Source organism: Poecilia mexicana, unplaced genomic scaffold, assembly GCF_051168715.1.
Source record: "Poecilia mexicana isolate PSO_F unplaced genomic scaffold, ASM5116871v1 scaffold_11, whole genome shotgun sequence".
Taxonomy (NCBI): domain Eukaryota; kingdom Metazoa; phylum Chordata; class Actinopteri; order Cyprinodontiformes; family Poeciliidae; genus Poecilia; species Poecilia mexicana.
Window position 1 is genome coordinate 7,523,785 of NW_028263380.1, and position 13,589 is coordinate 7,537,373.

The 13,589-nt window shown below is 36.8% G+C and overlaps 1 protein-coding gene across 1 annotated transcript; it reads left to right on the forward strand.

Annotated features, from left to right (window-relative positions):
* Positions 1–3,660: 3,660 nt before the first annotated feature.
* On the forward strand, positions 3,661–6,747 carry LOC106923137 (plasma kallikrein-like). The gene is made up of 9 exons (XM_014996027.2): positions 3,661–3,796; positions 3,873–4,029; positions 4,479–4,588; positions 4,669–4,831; positions 4,913–5,031; positions 5,116–5,248; positions 5,357–5,463; positions 5,596–5,752; positions 6,080–6,747. The coding sequence occupies exons 1-4, from the start codon at positions 3,742–3,744 to the stop codon at positions 4,782–4,784; spliced, it is 438 nt and encodes a 145-aa protein (XP_014851513.2). The 5' UTR covers positions 3,661–3,741; the 3' UTR covers positions 4,785–4,831; positions 4,913–5,031; positions 5,116–5,248; positions 5,357–5,463; positions 5,596–5,752; positions 6,080–6,747.
* The last annotated feature ends 6,842 nt before the right edge of the window (positions 6,748–13,589 follow it).

The following is a 13,589-nucleotide window of genomic DNA, read 5'->3' on the forward strand; positions in this document are numbered from 1 at the left end:
CCCTTTGCAACTAGAACAGCTTCAACTCTTCTGAGAAGGTTAACCTTCTCAGAAGGTTTAGGAGTGTTTAAGGAGATTTTTGACCGTTATTCCAGAAGCAAATTTGTGAGGTCACATAGTGATGAATTAGTCTCCGCTCTAATTCATCCGAAAGGTGTTACATTGGGTTGAGGTCAGGACTCTGTGCAGGTCAGTCCAGTTCATCCACATCAGACTCTCCCATCCATGTCTTCATGGACCTTCCTTTGTCCGTGTTGGAAGAGGAAGGGTCCAGATCCAAATTGTTCCCACAAAGATGGGAGCATGGAATTGTCCAAAATGTCTTTTTATTCAGAGTTTCTTTCACTGGAACTAAGGGGCCAGGCCCAGCTCCTGATAAACAAGCCCACACCACAGTACCCACTGGATCCCCCTGTAAACAGTGCACTTAGGACGGTGCCAAGTGTGCACCAAACTGCACACTTGGAACAATGCAGTCAGACAAGTACCGTTCTCCTGGCAACCGCCAAACCCAGACTTGTCCATCAGATTGCTAGATGGAGAAGCGTGATTCGTCACTCCAGAGAACTCGCCTCCACTTCTGCAGATATCCACTTTACACCACTGCTTCTGACACCTTGCATTGCACTTGGTGATGTACGGCTTGGACGCAGCTGCTCCACCATGGAAACCCATTCCATGAAGCTGTCTGTTCACTTTTCTTGACCTAAACATAAAGTTTGAAGTCTGTAGTGATTTACTCTGCAGAAAGTTAGCAACCTCTTCACTCTAAGAAGTTCTACATCCACTGACGTCGCTACCTCAGTTTACATGGCCTCCCACTTGCTGTCATTCCCAAACACTTTCATTTCCTTATAATATAGCTGATGGTTGGCTGCCCTATCACAGTCAGCTGTGTGGCTCAGCTGAAATCCACTGAGCCACACATTGTGTTGTTTCAAAAATTAAAATAAAGCACATCAAAATAAAATAAAAACAATAAAAAAAACTTGTGGGTCTCACTGACCCCACTATCACCATGAGTAGGTTAACAACTAGCACTTCTGTGAAGATTTTTGAATTGTCTTGTGCCTGAAAATGTGCTGTACAAATAAAATATCTGTGTCCATCTCTGGTAAGCTTATGAGACTTGGTGTTTGCCATTTAAGCTGTCACTCAAAATTGATGAAGTAGTTAGACAATTTCACAACTGGGGGGTCACTGGGAAAATAATCGTCTGGCAATTCCTTCTTCCTTCCCTGTCATATATCAATTTTCCCTTGGACAAGGTCCTTATCCCCAAGTTGCCTACAGACCTATTTCATAAAACACTGATAAGACATATCTGGTTTCTTTGACATCCAATGTGAAAATATTTGAATAGTGAAAGTGCCTGTCAATGTAACACAATTACTCTCCTCTTGTGTACTGCAATGTGCTTTATTTTAATCTTTGAAACAACACAAGGTGCAACTATGTTCTGCAGTATGCCATGTATTTTCATATGTCGTAAAAATGTTCAGAGTGAGCTGGCATGGTAACAAATGTCAGAGCCGTATTTTGGTCAAAGACCAGCCCTGGTCACACCCCTATCTAAAACATAAATATGACCTGCAGTTGTGTTCCTGAGGCACTTCTTGACATTGTAGAAACGCATCATCGTCTGCTGCTGTTTAGGAAAATGTTTATAATTCAGTGATGAAATGTTATTTTATTCTGTATGTTAACAACCATCTCGAACACTTCAACCAGCTAAATAAAACATTCAAGTAAACCTAAAAAAAAAAGTCTATATAAAATGTCCACACACTCTCTGACCAGGAAATGTGAAAGACACGTTCACAAAATGAATGTCAACACACAGAGAAAATAAAAAAGCAAGGGATCCTTATCAGGAAACTAAACAAGTCAAATAGGCTTCTGAGAAAATTGGTTAAATATCCTGTTGGATTCAGACCACATATTTGCACACGTCTCCAGAGTATCGTTTTTCAGCAACGTGTTAAAAACATTCGATGTCCAAACAAAAGTTGGATTGGGTGGTGCCTTGGAAATGCATTTATATTCCTAGAAGGCTTTCACAATATGTCATATTACAAAAACAAACTTCAACATGTTTAGCTTGAACGTTTATCAGTATATATAGAAAAAAATGGCCCTAATACTCTTCGGTGGAGTACACTAAGAATAAAATCAGAAATAAAAAAACACAATTATGAGAATAAAGTAATAAAATTATGAAAATAAAGCCATACTATTTTGAGAATAACGTTGGAAGAGAATAAAATAAAGTTGTAATCATATAAGAACAAAGTAACAATATTTAGATAATAGTCAAAATATGAGAGCAGTCATAATATCACCAGCATAAAGTCAAACGAGAAGAAAAACAAAATAATATGAAACTGAAGTTGTAATGTTTTGACTTTATACTTGTATTATTTCAACTTTATTATCATAGAACTTTATTCTTGTAATTGTATGACATTATTCTTGTACTTTTAGTTTTAAATTTTCTTTTGCACTATATGCTTCAGCATCTGCTGATGCCACTCCGTCAGTTTACTTGGCCTCCCACTGAGTCACTGTCTTTCCCAAACACTTCCATTTCCTTATAATATAGCTGACGATTCCTATCACAGTTCTATGCTGAAATCCACTGAGCAACACATTGTGTTGTTTCAAAAATTAAAATAAAGCACATCCCAATAAAATAAAAACAATAAAAAACTTGTGGGGTCTCACTGACTCCCGTCTCACCATGAGTGGGTTAACAATTAACATTTCTAATTTTATAAAGAATTTTGAATTGTCTTGTTGCTCAAAATGTGCTGTACAAATAAAATATCTGTGTCCATCTCTGACAAGCTTATGAGACTTGGTGTCTTTAAGCGGTAACTGCAAATTGATTAAGTAGTTAGACAATTTCATAACTGGGGGGTCACTGGGAAAATAATCGTCTGGCAATTCCTTCTTCCTTTCCTGTCATATATCAATTTTCCCTTGGACAAGGTCCTTATCCCCAAGTTGCCTACAGACCTATTTCATAAAACACTGATGAGACATATCTGGTTTCTTTGACATTCAATACGAAAATGTTTGAGTAGTGAATGTGCCTGTCAATGTAACACAATTACTCTCTTGTGTACTGCGATGTGCATTATTTTAATCTTTGAAACAACACAAGGTGCAACTATGTTCTGCAGTATGCCATGTATTTTCATATATCGTAAAACTGTTCACAGTGAGCTGGCATGGTAGCAGGTGTCAGAGCCGTATTTTGGTCAAAGTCCAGCTATTAGCGACTGTCAAACAAAGTCGCCGAGCAGCTGAATAGTGGAATCATTTGTTGATGCGCCAGCTGATCAAAACTTAAATCCAAGCTGCAATTAAGATTATTTTATTTTCCTCAATATCATCAAAAAAATCCAAGGCAGAACATCAGTGGATAACAGACATTAGTGTCCAAAAGCAGCAATAAACATGGATCCGCAGTTTTAAACAGTGATCAAAAAAATCATTCAACTTAAAGCAGTCAGCAAACTTCCCCCATCACCTACTCACAGGTGATCTGCAATCACTACTAACACCACGTGATCCAGAGCTACACCTTTCCACAACACCAGCTCTAGTCACACCCCCATCAAATATATAAATACATGACCTGCAGTCGTGTTCCTCAGGCACTTCTTGACATTGTAGAAACGCATCATCGTCTGCTGCTGTTTCCACGGAAACATTCCTTGCTGACCGACTGACGAGATGAAGACTCTCTTCATTTTAGTGGCTCTGCTACACTTCTGGGATTGCAGCTTTGGTAAGAGTTGCATATTAATTTCAGATGTTATTATTTCCTCTAATATTAACACTGGTCTATATTAATATTTTTTCAGGATGCAACCCAGGACTTCTGAGGGATTGGGACTTTCCAGGTTCAGACAACAAAATCCTTTTCTCTCCGGATGCTGAACACTGTCAGCACCTCTGCACCCAGGAGGCGTCTTGCCTCTTTTGGGCGTTTATCGGTCCTGACTGCAGAGTTGATAACAGGTACACAACGACCAACAGAGATGAACATGTTTTCTTTGTTTCAGTGCTGAAAAAAAAACCTTGTTTGTATCTGTGGCAGATTTAAACTTCAAATTATTCCATTTTATCTACTGTGAGATACGTATTTCTAAAAGTGTAATTAAACATGATAAAAGGAGAATCCGTGTACACGGATTGAGGAGTGTCATGTTTTTATATATAAAAAAGCATATTTCTCTGTTTTTATTCACTTTTTAAACAAAAAGAATCATATGAATAATAAATGCAGTGCTCTATAATTACATTTAAAACAAAAGAAGGTCCCTTATTTTACACCAAGAGGCAACAAGACAAAGTCATGAATAACTAAAAATAATATGGAACTTTTGTCTGCTTTTGAAATTTACAACTGAAAAGCAGACTGTGGTGTTGGGTATAAACAAATTGAAAACTCCCTGTCTTCTCACCAGACACTACCACTGCTTCCTTAAGTCCACCTCCTCAGGAAAACCGGTAAAACAGAATCCCAAGCAGGGCACCACTGCTGGTTATTCTCTAAAGTCCTGCAATCCACTACCGAGTAAGCACACAGCTATTTATAACATTTGACATGTATCGGTAATTAAGCAGTAAAACTTTTCACTGTTTACTTCCTGGTAGCTCCGTCACTATCCAAAGTTTATGAGGATGTGGACTTCCCCGGAGCGGATTACAGAACCTTATTCACAGCAGACTACCAGGCGTGTCAGAAAGCCTGCACTGAGGATCCTTTCTGACAGTTCTTCACTTTCATCAATGGGAAGTTTAGCGACACAAATATCCGGTAACGTAGCAGAAGTTAAAAAAATATTTTCTGCCTTGACTGTAAACATTCTGTAAGTCTTACAGACCTATTTGTGTTTAGATACAAGTGCCACCTTAAATACAGCTGGTCAGTAGCAAGAACACCAGCTGTCATAGCTCTTGCTGACAGAATATCTGGATTTTCTCGTGAATTACAAATAATCCCATCCTATCAAACAGGTAATCAAACCCTCTCTAACAAGATAATAATAATATCAGGATGCCATCCTTCAGCATTCTAAATGTATTGTTTATATCCTACAGCGTGCCAGAACACCCTTTTTCCAAACATTGACTTTCCTGGTTACGACTTTGAGGTTCACCAAGCTGGTTCTCCTGAACTGTGTCAGGTCTTGTGCTCCGCTCACCCACAATGCACTTACTTCTCTTTTGTCAGGTGAACAATATTGGTTTTACTTTCATACAGAAAGAATAGACAATAGTAAGAGAAAATATTGGAGACCTTTTTAACAGAATGAGAAACGCATATCTTTTGTTTCCCTAGCAACGAATTTAAATGTTATCTGAAGAACAATCCAAATCAAATGGTCCCCAAAGATGCGAGTGGTATCACATCTGGGCTGCCATCCCGATCCTGTCCGCTGCGTAACGGTATGTACACGATGCAAAACTAACTACAGCATTTAGCGAAAAGTCACTCTGGAAGAAAAAACACACAGTCTCTGTCAGATGGCCCTGTTAGCTTAAAAAATAAATTCCATTTCTGCAAACCTCCTGTTCCAGAGAGGAATCCATTCTCACCAGGTCATCTTACAATGTATAAAGGAGTGGATTTCCCATACTCTGACATTCGCTATTTTTCACTGAACGACGCTGAGTCATGTGAGAACGCCTGCACCTCGGACCCCAACTGCCAGTTCTACAGCTACGTTACCACAAGGTTCAACAACACTCATACATTTAAACAAAACTCAATGTTAGCTAGAATTCAGTAAACAGATCTATCTTAATTATTTGTATTTTATTGTGATAATGTTTTAAACTATCCTTTTTCTGTCCTGAATGGTTTTGACAATTATTATAATATCCTCATGAAGTCTCTATGACAGCATCTGTTTCAGTATAAACAGAAGCAATAAATTAAATTAATACAGTTTCACTAAGTTTAATAATAGACAGTCTTATTATTATTATTGTTGTATAATAAGGCCTGATAGACAGCTAAAGGGCTTTAAACTAAAATTGCTCCCTTTGTTTTGTTTTACAGCCGTCTCTGCTATCTGAAGCGTGTCATCACCATGCCTGCTCCTCCCAAAGTGACCAACCTAGCCAACGTCGTGTCGGGCTTCACCCTGAGGAACTATTTCCTTTGAATCCTGCAGCTGCATTAAACTTTTAAATCACTGGTCTTCTTACACAACTTTTATTACAAGACTCACAATTTTCAACTGTCAAATGCTTAGAATTTTAAGTGCTTGGGAAATAGTTATTCTTATTACCTATGGATTTCCATAAATAATACAACGCTGGCTTTCAATTTTCATATTATGGTGTGGGGCCATTTCACTGCATTTGTGGGATCAGGACTAAGTGTTCAGCTATATACTAAAATCTATATCACTTGAACTCGTCAAAATAGGGAACAGAGTCTCCTTACCCAGTTTAAGAAGGCTAATGTCTGCTTCAGCCTGATTTTAAAGTTGTGTAAACCAGTAAAACACTTTTTTTGTTTTCAGTAATTGGGCTTTCAATCAATTTATCAAAACAATAATCTGATGCGGGTTAAAATGTTATCTAAAATCCTGACATCCAAGGTTACGTATCACATTTTTTCAGAAATCTATGATCAAACAGTTACATTTATTAAATGTTACTACATGTTTCACTGTATAACTGTTGTGATATGTTCTGATATAAATGAATGATTCAGGAGCAGCTCTGTGTGGATTGTTTGATCATTTTCCCATTATTTTTTTCCAACCTCAGTACTTGAACAAGCAAGTTGGTAAATATATCTCAAAATTAGCTGGATATCAGCTCAATATTTCTGGAAGCAAATGATGAAAATAGCAAATGTCTAGATGTTTAGAACAGAAGGATGTGATTCAGCAGAATACAACCAAGACCTTCCATAGATATTAGGTAAATTACATCACAAACCATTCTCACAACAACCACCACAGAGCATTGATGATCCATATTATGACTAAGACCAAGCACTGAGCAAAAGCAGTCTTCCATTTAATCAATTAACAAAAGAAAAAAAAAATCAATAAATGAAGGTTTAAGTGCTAATTTAGAACTAAGATATTCTGATGCTTCTCTGCCTAATATCCCCTCATTTTTCTAACAAAGAATAATTTTGTAGAAATAAACAAGCAAACAAGCAACAACAACCAAAAAAAGTGATAGTAAAATTAAATAAAACATTATTAGGAAACAAAAGCAGGAAGAATCAAGTATAAATTCTTCTCTTCCTCAAACCTTCCTTATTTGATTAACTTCTCTGTATTTGCTCTTTTCTATTTATTATGTTGGTTTTATTAGCACAAGTAAACTCATGAAGGGTCCACAAGTCATTCAAAATATCACCATCAAAACAATACATTATTTTGTAGCCATGCTCATGCTTCTGAAAGGGAAAAAGTAGGAAAAACATAAAACGCACAAATCACTGGTGAACTCTAGCAAATTTGCATTTATCTACTCAGACTGCTAGCTTAAACCATGTAAACATTCACAAGTCTTCCACATCAATACAAAATGTGCCCACACAATATGAAAGATGCACACTCACAAAATATATGTATATACAAGTTTACTAATATAAGTTAACTTAAGCGAAGTCCTGCTCATTAAATTACAGTCGCGCTTTTTAAAGTTCGTGTTGAGCGCGCGAGCCAAGACAGCGATATGACGTTTATAGTTAATGCATATTTTGGAGCCGTATTCTCATAAAATGTGCCTCCATAGAAGGATTATACAAGAGCTGCTGTGCAAGAGCTTCCAAATCGTCCAGTAGGTGGTGCTCGCGATCCACGCGGAGTTAAAAAAAAACAAATCAGTTTGTTACACAACCAGAAGCTGACAACGCGCGAGGACTATTCGCAAGAGTGAGATCGGCACTCAACGTGTCAATAAACGTAGCTTTTTTTGTTGTTGTTGTTCATAATGAAATATTGATATTTCATTTTTATTGGTCACTGAATAAAATCCATCCATCCATTTTCTGTACACCCTTGTCCCTTTAGTGGGGTAGGGAGAGTTGCTGCTCTCCCGCTAACGTTCCGGGCGAGAGGCGGGGTTCATCCTGGACAGGTCGCCAATCTGTCGCATCACTGAATAAAATGAAATAATTACTCATCGTAATGAATTAATTATCGTGCCATCTTTACTATTATTAAATTTCAAGCAACACGTTAGCAGCCACACACCAGAAATCAATTATTATCTCTACAAAGCTCTGAACTCCATTGACTCCATAAAGAAAGTTTGTTTTCCACTGAGCAGAACATTGGTTGGTTTTTCCAGAGCCTGTAGACAACCCTAGGTCACAAACAAAACCCTGAACAAGTTCTGAACCAGTTCTTTTTACATGTTTGATTAGATACTCATTATAAGCTAGGAAACCACTTTTGTTTTATAATTCAGTGATGGCCAGTCAAAATGAAATGTTATTTTATTCTGTATGTTAACAACCATCTCGAACACTTCAACCAGCTAAATAAAACATTCAAGTAAACCTAAAAAAAAAAAGTCTATATAAAATGTCCACACACTCTCTGACCAGGAAATGTGAAAGACACGTTCACAAAATGAATGTCAACACACAGAGAAAATAAAAAAAAGCAAGGGATCCTTATCAGGAAACTAAACAAGTCAAATAGGCTTCTGAGAAAATTGGTTAAATATCCTGTTGGATTCAGACCACATATTTGCACACGTCTCCAAACAGAGTATTGTTTTTCAGCAACGTGTTAAAAACATTCTATGTCCAAACAAAAGTGGGATTGGGTGGTGCCTTGGAAATGCTTTTATATCCCTTGAAGGCTTTCACAATATGTCATATTACAAAAACAAACTTCAACATGTTTAGCTTGAACTCTTATCACTATATAAAAATGGCCCCAATAGTTTGATAAAGTATGAGGGCTACACTAACAAAAGAAAATCACAAATAAAAAGATACAATCATGAGCATAAAGCAATAAAATTATGAAGATAAAGCCATACTATTGTGAGAATAAAGTTGGAAGATAATAAAATAAAGTTGTAATTATATAAGAATAATGTCACAATATTTAGATAATAGTCAAAATATGAGAAGAAAGTCATAATATCACCAGAATAAAGTCAAACGAGAAGAAAAACAAAATAATACAAAACTGAAGTTGTAATGTTTTGACTTCATTCTTGTATTATTTCAACTTTATTATCATAGAACTTTATTCTTGTAATTTTATGACTTCATTCTTGCAGTTTTAGTTCTAAATTTTTTGTTTAACTATTTAGAGTGACTTTAAACGTTTCATCTTTGCTAAGCAGCTTACACTCAGTCCGATTTCGTGAAAAGCACAACTCCCTTTGTATCCTCTTTTTAGTTTTTCATTGTCAAATCATTGTTGGAATTATTGGAGAAGCTTAGGTTTAGGGCAGAAACAGATATCAATATGTACATTTGTATCGCTATTAGGGCTGTAGTGATACAATAATCTCACGACACGATATTCTGCTCATGATACGATATATATTGCGATATTCAGCAAACGATACAATTCAATACACTTTTGCGATTTTAGAAAGATTTTAGAGAGACAGAGTGATTTTGGTGACATTTTGTGACTGTTATAGAGTTGGATTGAATTAATTTAACTGAAAACTGATTAAAAGCACCAACTACACAATACCTGGCTCTGGCTGGACATGGACACAGACTTAAAGTCGACAGCTGGACAAAATGAATCAAAGAAGTGGTGAGAAAACATGTTTCTTTTAATTGAAACAGTACAAACTGTAGCTTAGATGCATTTCTAAAGTAAATAAAGTGCACCAAGTACCTGCTCTGAATAGTTCGATACCTTTTTAACCTTGACACTTAACATCTGAAGGAATCACTCTAAGCCTGATGACCTAATCACTCTCCCAGCGAAGCAAGTAGTGAGTGAGCAAGGTGACAGTTGGATGTTACTATACTATATCGATTTTTTTCTAGGAAAAAAAATATCGATATATATTGCAAAATTGATATTATTACACAGCCCTAATTGCTATCAACGTTACCTTTACTTTTAAATATAGAGGGTATATATGCAGGCACTTGATGCATTACCTTGACAGAAGGCAACAATATAGAGTTGGAGCAGTGCTACTGAAATCACAAGTGTCTTCATCTTCTTTGGGATTCACACCAACAGCTGGAAGCTTTTTAAACAAAGTTATACTGAATCTAAACCCACTGCAGCCTGTTTAACTGAACCGTAAGATTATTCCCACTATGGAATGAAGAGCAAGGAAGAACAGACAACTTTAATACGATGATATGGAACGCTCCTCCTCCTCGGTGGTGGTGTTCCCGCAACAGCAGGTCAGTGATCGATGAGGCAATAAAATCAAGAACCGGTAATACTAAAAGCTGTAAATGTGACACATTTACAACAGCAAGAGTCAGAGAGTTTCTGTGGCACACTTTCATCAAACAACTATGACATTAAAGGCATTGAAGATAAATGAGTAAAAGAAGGCCCCAAGACTCTTTTTACAACTAAAAAAGAAAGTAAACATAGAAGGGATTCTTGTCAAACAGACTGAAAATAAAGTGTATGACATTATTTTCAATTTAAATGTTGGTCAAGTGTATGACATTATTTTCAGTAGGCCACTGCAACGGCATCATTCAAAATGCTGCTGCCAGAGTCCTGATCATCACCAGAAAAATCTACCATATCATACCAGTTCTTATACCGCCCCTGGCTCCCTGTTTGCCGCAGAAAAGATTTTAAAAATCAGCCCTATGAATGTTCTGAGGACCAGAACTAAACCAGCTGAGGCCGCATTTAGGAACGAACTCCGGACCAAGAGCATGCAGAAAATGACACAATAAGATAAAGAATAGAGGACGTCACATCTGACTTTTGAGTCATCTTTATTAAATTTCATACAAATTAAACAGTAAATTGGGTCAGGGTTAGATAAACACATCCTAATGTCAGGAAAAGTGCACTACCTCATTTGATTCAGGGAAGTGAACGTGTCATTCTCAAACTATTACAACACCTCTATAATATGTTTCCAGAAAGTTACAGCAAAAGAATTATCACCCAAAACCTGGAAAATAACCCACAATATGATTTCCCATAAATTAATTAGGTTAATTCCAGATTAACTTCAACAAGCAAAATCTGGATTATGCTCCAAAGTGCTGTTCCCAATACATCCAGATTACAGACACATTATTATTATTATTATTATTATTATTATTATTATTATTATTATTATTTCGATATTGGGAATGTAGAGCACTTAGATATTTAGCATCTGATCTATTTTATGTAAAAAAAAAAAAAACGTTCTTTTGCTGCGTCACTTCCTTTATATTTGTACCTTTGCAGTTCCAACAGTAGGGGGTGCTCTGACTTGCCCTGCAGTCGCTTCTTCTTTCTACTCTGTATTTTGCCTTCCTTTATAAAATGTATTTCAAAGCTAGAATAAAAATGTTACCCTTTTTAACTATCAAACATTAGGTTGCATTATTACTGACGTCTGATTAACCTTGGTTCAACCTTGACATGGAGGAGATAAATGTAATTGAGGGAGGATATTAAGTTGTAAAATTTGATGAATCGCCTCTTATGAATGAGTGTACATGTATGTGCCAGTAAAAGTATGTAAAAAGAAAATGAATCAATACATATAAACTGGTATTTTTGAAGTAGCTGGGACTAAAATAGGAGTAGAATGTAGTCTGTCACTTGCAGTAGAGTAAATTACCATATACAGCTTAGATGGATGTGTGGAGAAGAATGGCTGCAAAGTAAGACACAGAGTTTTATTTTATTTTATTTTTTTAAGAAATCAGGCACTTGTGGTCTCTGAGAGCCTGGACATCATGAAGATTAATGACAATAGTAACAGTAAAACGAGAATGAATGAGTGCAACAGCGCTGGGTATGAAAAGTTACAAAAATAACAATCTCTCCCTAAATCTTGAACTTGCTCATGGGACACACTCAACTCACTTCTCAGTTCAGAGTTCCAGCGTTTGAGGAAAAGAGAACTTGGAAAACAATTTAAATGTTGGTATTTTCAAAACATTTGAGTGAAATAAGAAGCTGACAACATGGCCATGTTATCTTTCTTCAATGTCGTCTATGCGGACTGCTTCCTGCGTTGCCCTTTTCTGACCACAAGATGGCACTCTTACAGAGTCCGTGTGATTTTGATCAACCAGACGAGACTTCCTGTTATCCGCTCAGCCCCATCCAGACATGAAGCAGGCAGGATAACAAAACTGAAGACTTAGAAAAAAAACAAACAAACAGAAAGGAAACTGAGAAAATACTAAAAACATACAGAAAGGCAAGGAATTGAGCAGATATATTGTTTTTTTTTTTATTTGACTATGAACAGAAACCCTGTGGTTCAGACTGAGCAGCATGAATAAAATAGATTAGTAAAGATAAGATTGTACCTGTGGGAGCTTTTAATTGGCCATGGCGGTGAAAATAACAAAATAAAAAATTAGGACAAATCCTATGTTTTTTGTTTTCTCATCTGAAAAATAAGAATTTGACATACAGAAACATTTTCCCAGCCCACTATGTACTGTGTTTCACCATATGTTGACTTATTTGACAGTAACAAAGTGTGTTTAGCCACTCTTAGCTAACACGCCAAACGCTTTTGCTCAGTCCTTATGTTAATAGGTAAGAGACACAAAGACGAGGAGAGTAGCTTCTGCTCCATTGTGTTGCATTTAATAATGATTCACATGACGAATGGGTTTGTCATCTAATGTGGCTAAATAGAGTCAGGGTTTTATTATACAAGAACGTCATAGTTTTGTAGCTGACAGGCCATGCGTGTTTTTGACTGCAATAAAATCTTCAAGGGCTAAACAATAAACTTCTAATATTAAGAAAGTTGAAAGTGGCCACAATTACACACACAGCCTCTAAAATGTCTTGAAAATTTGCTGAATGACGGTAAATGTTTTGCTAATTCACTCATAGATTATAACTTCGTGTTGTATGTGAACAAAATCACTGTGAATGATCAAAACAGACGTTACGTAATGGCATTATTAATGTGCTTATTTGTGAATTCACGACATCTGTTGGAGTTGTGAGATCAGATGAGAATATTGAGTTTGTGACAAGAAATCACACATTTTAATCTGACTGAAATGACTTCAGAGATAGTTCTTCAAAATTCATTTGCTACGTTTAAATTTTTACAATTTAAACACAGCACAATATTTAATTGAGAAAAATACTTTGTCGCCTTCTAATTTACTCCCCCTTCCCTTCAGCCCTCCTACCTTGCGACAGAACCCTCCTCTTTTCCTCACTAAGCTTCCATAAAACCTTTCCTCACATGCTCAGAACTTCCCTCTTTCTTTGCCCAACATTCCCTTCTCTTCTCTTCTCTTCTTCTTCTTTGCTCCCTCGGAGCGTCCCCTCCCCCGTGGGAAAGCCTGCGCGATGCGAGTGTGGTTGTCCTTCCAGGAAGCTGTGGTGGTGACTCTGGCTCCTCCACTCAGAGGATTGAATAGTGCCAGC

What these genes read in the sequence shown, in the direction of transcription:
- LOC106923137 (XM_014996027.2), top strand. Translation starts at nt 3,742, where the DNA reads ATGAAGACTCTCTTCATTTTAGTGGCTCTGCTACACTTCTGGGATTGC. An exon ending in CTTCTGGGATTGCAGCTTTG is followed by an intron (nt 3,797 to 3,872) that starts GTAAGAGTTGCA and finishes ATATTTTTTCAG; the next exon opens with GATGCAACCCAGGACTTCTG. An exon ending in GTCCTGCAATCCACTACCGA is followed by an intron (nt 4,589 to 4,668) that starts GTAAGCACACAG and finishes ACTTCCTGGTAG; the next exon opens with CTCCGTCACTATCCAAAGTT.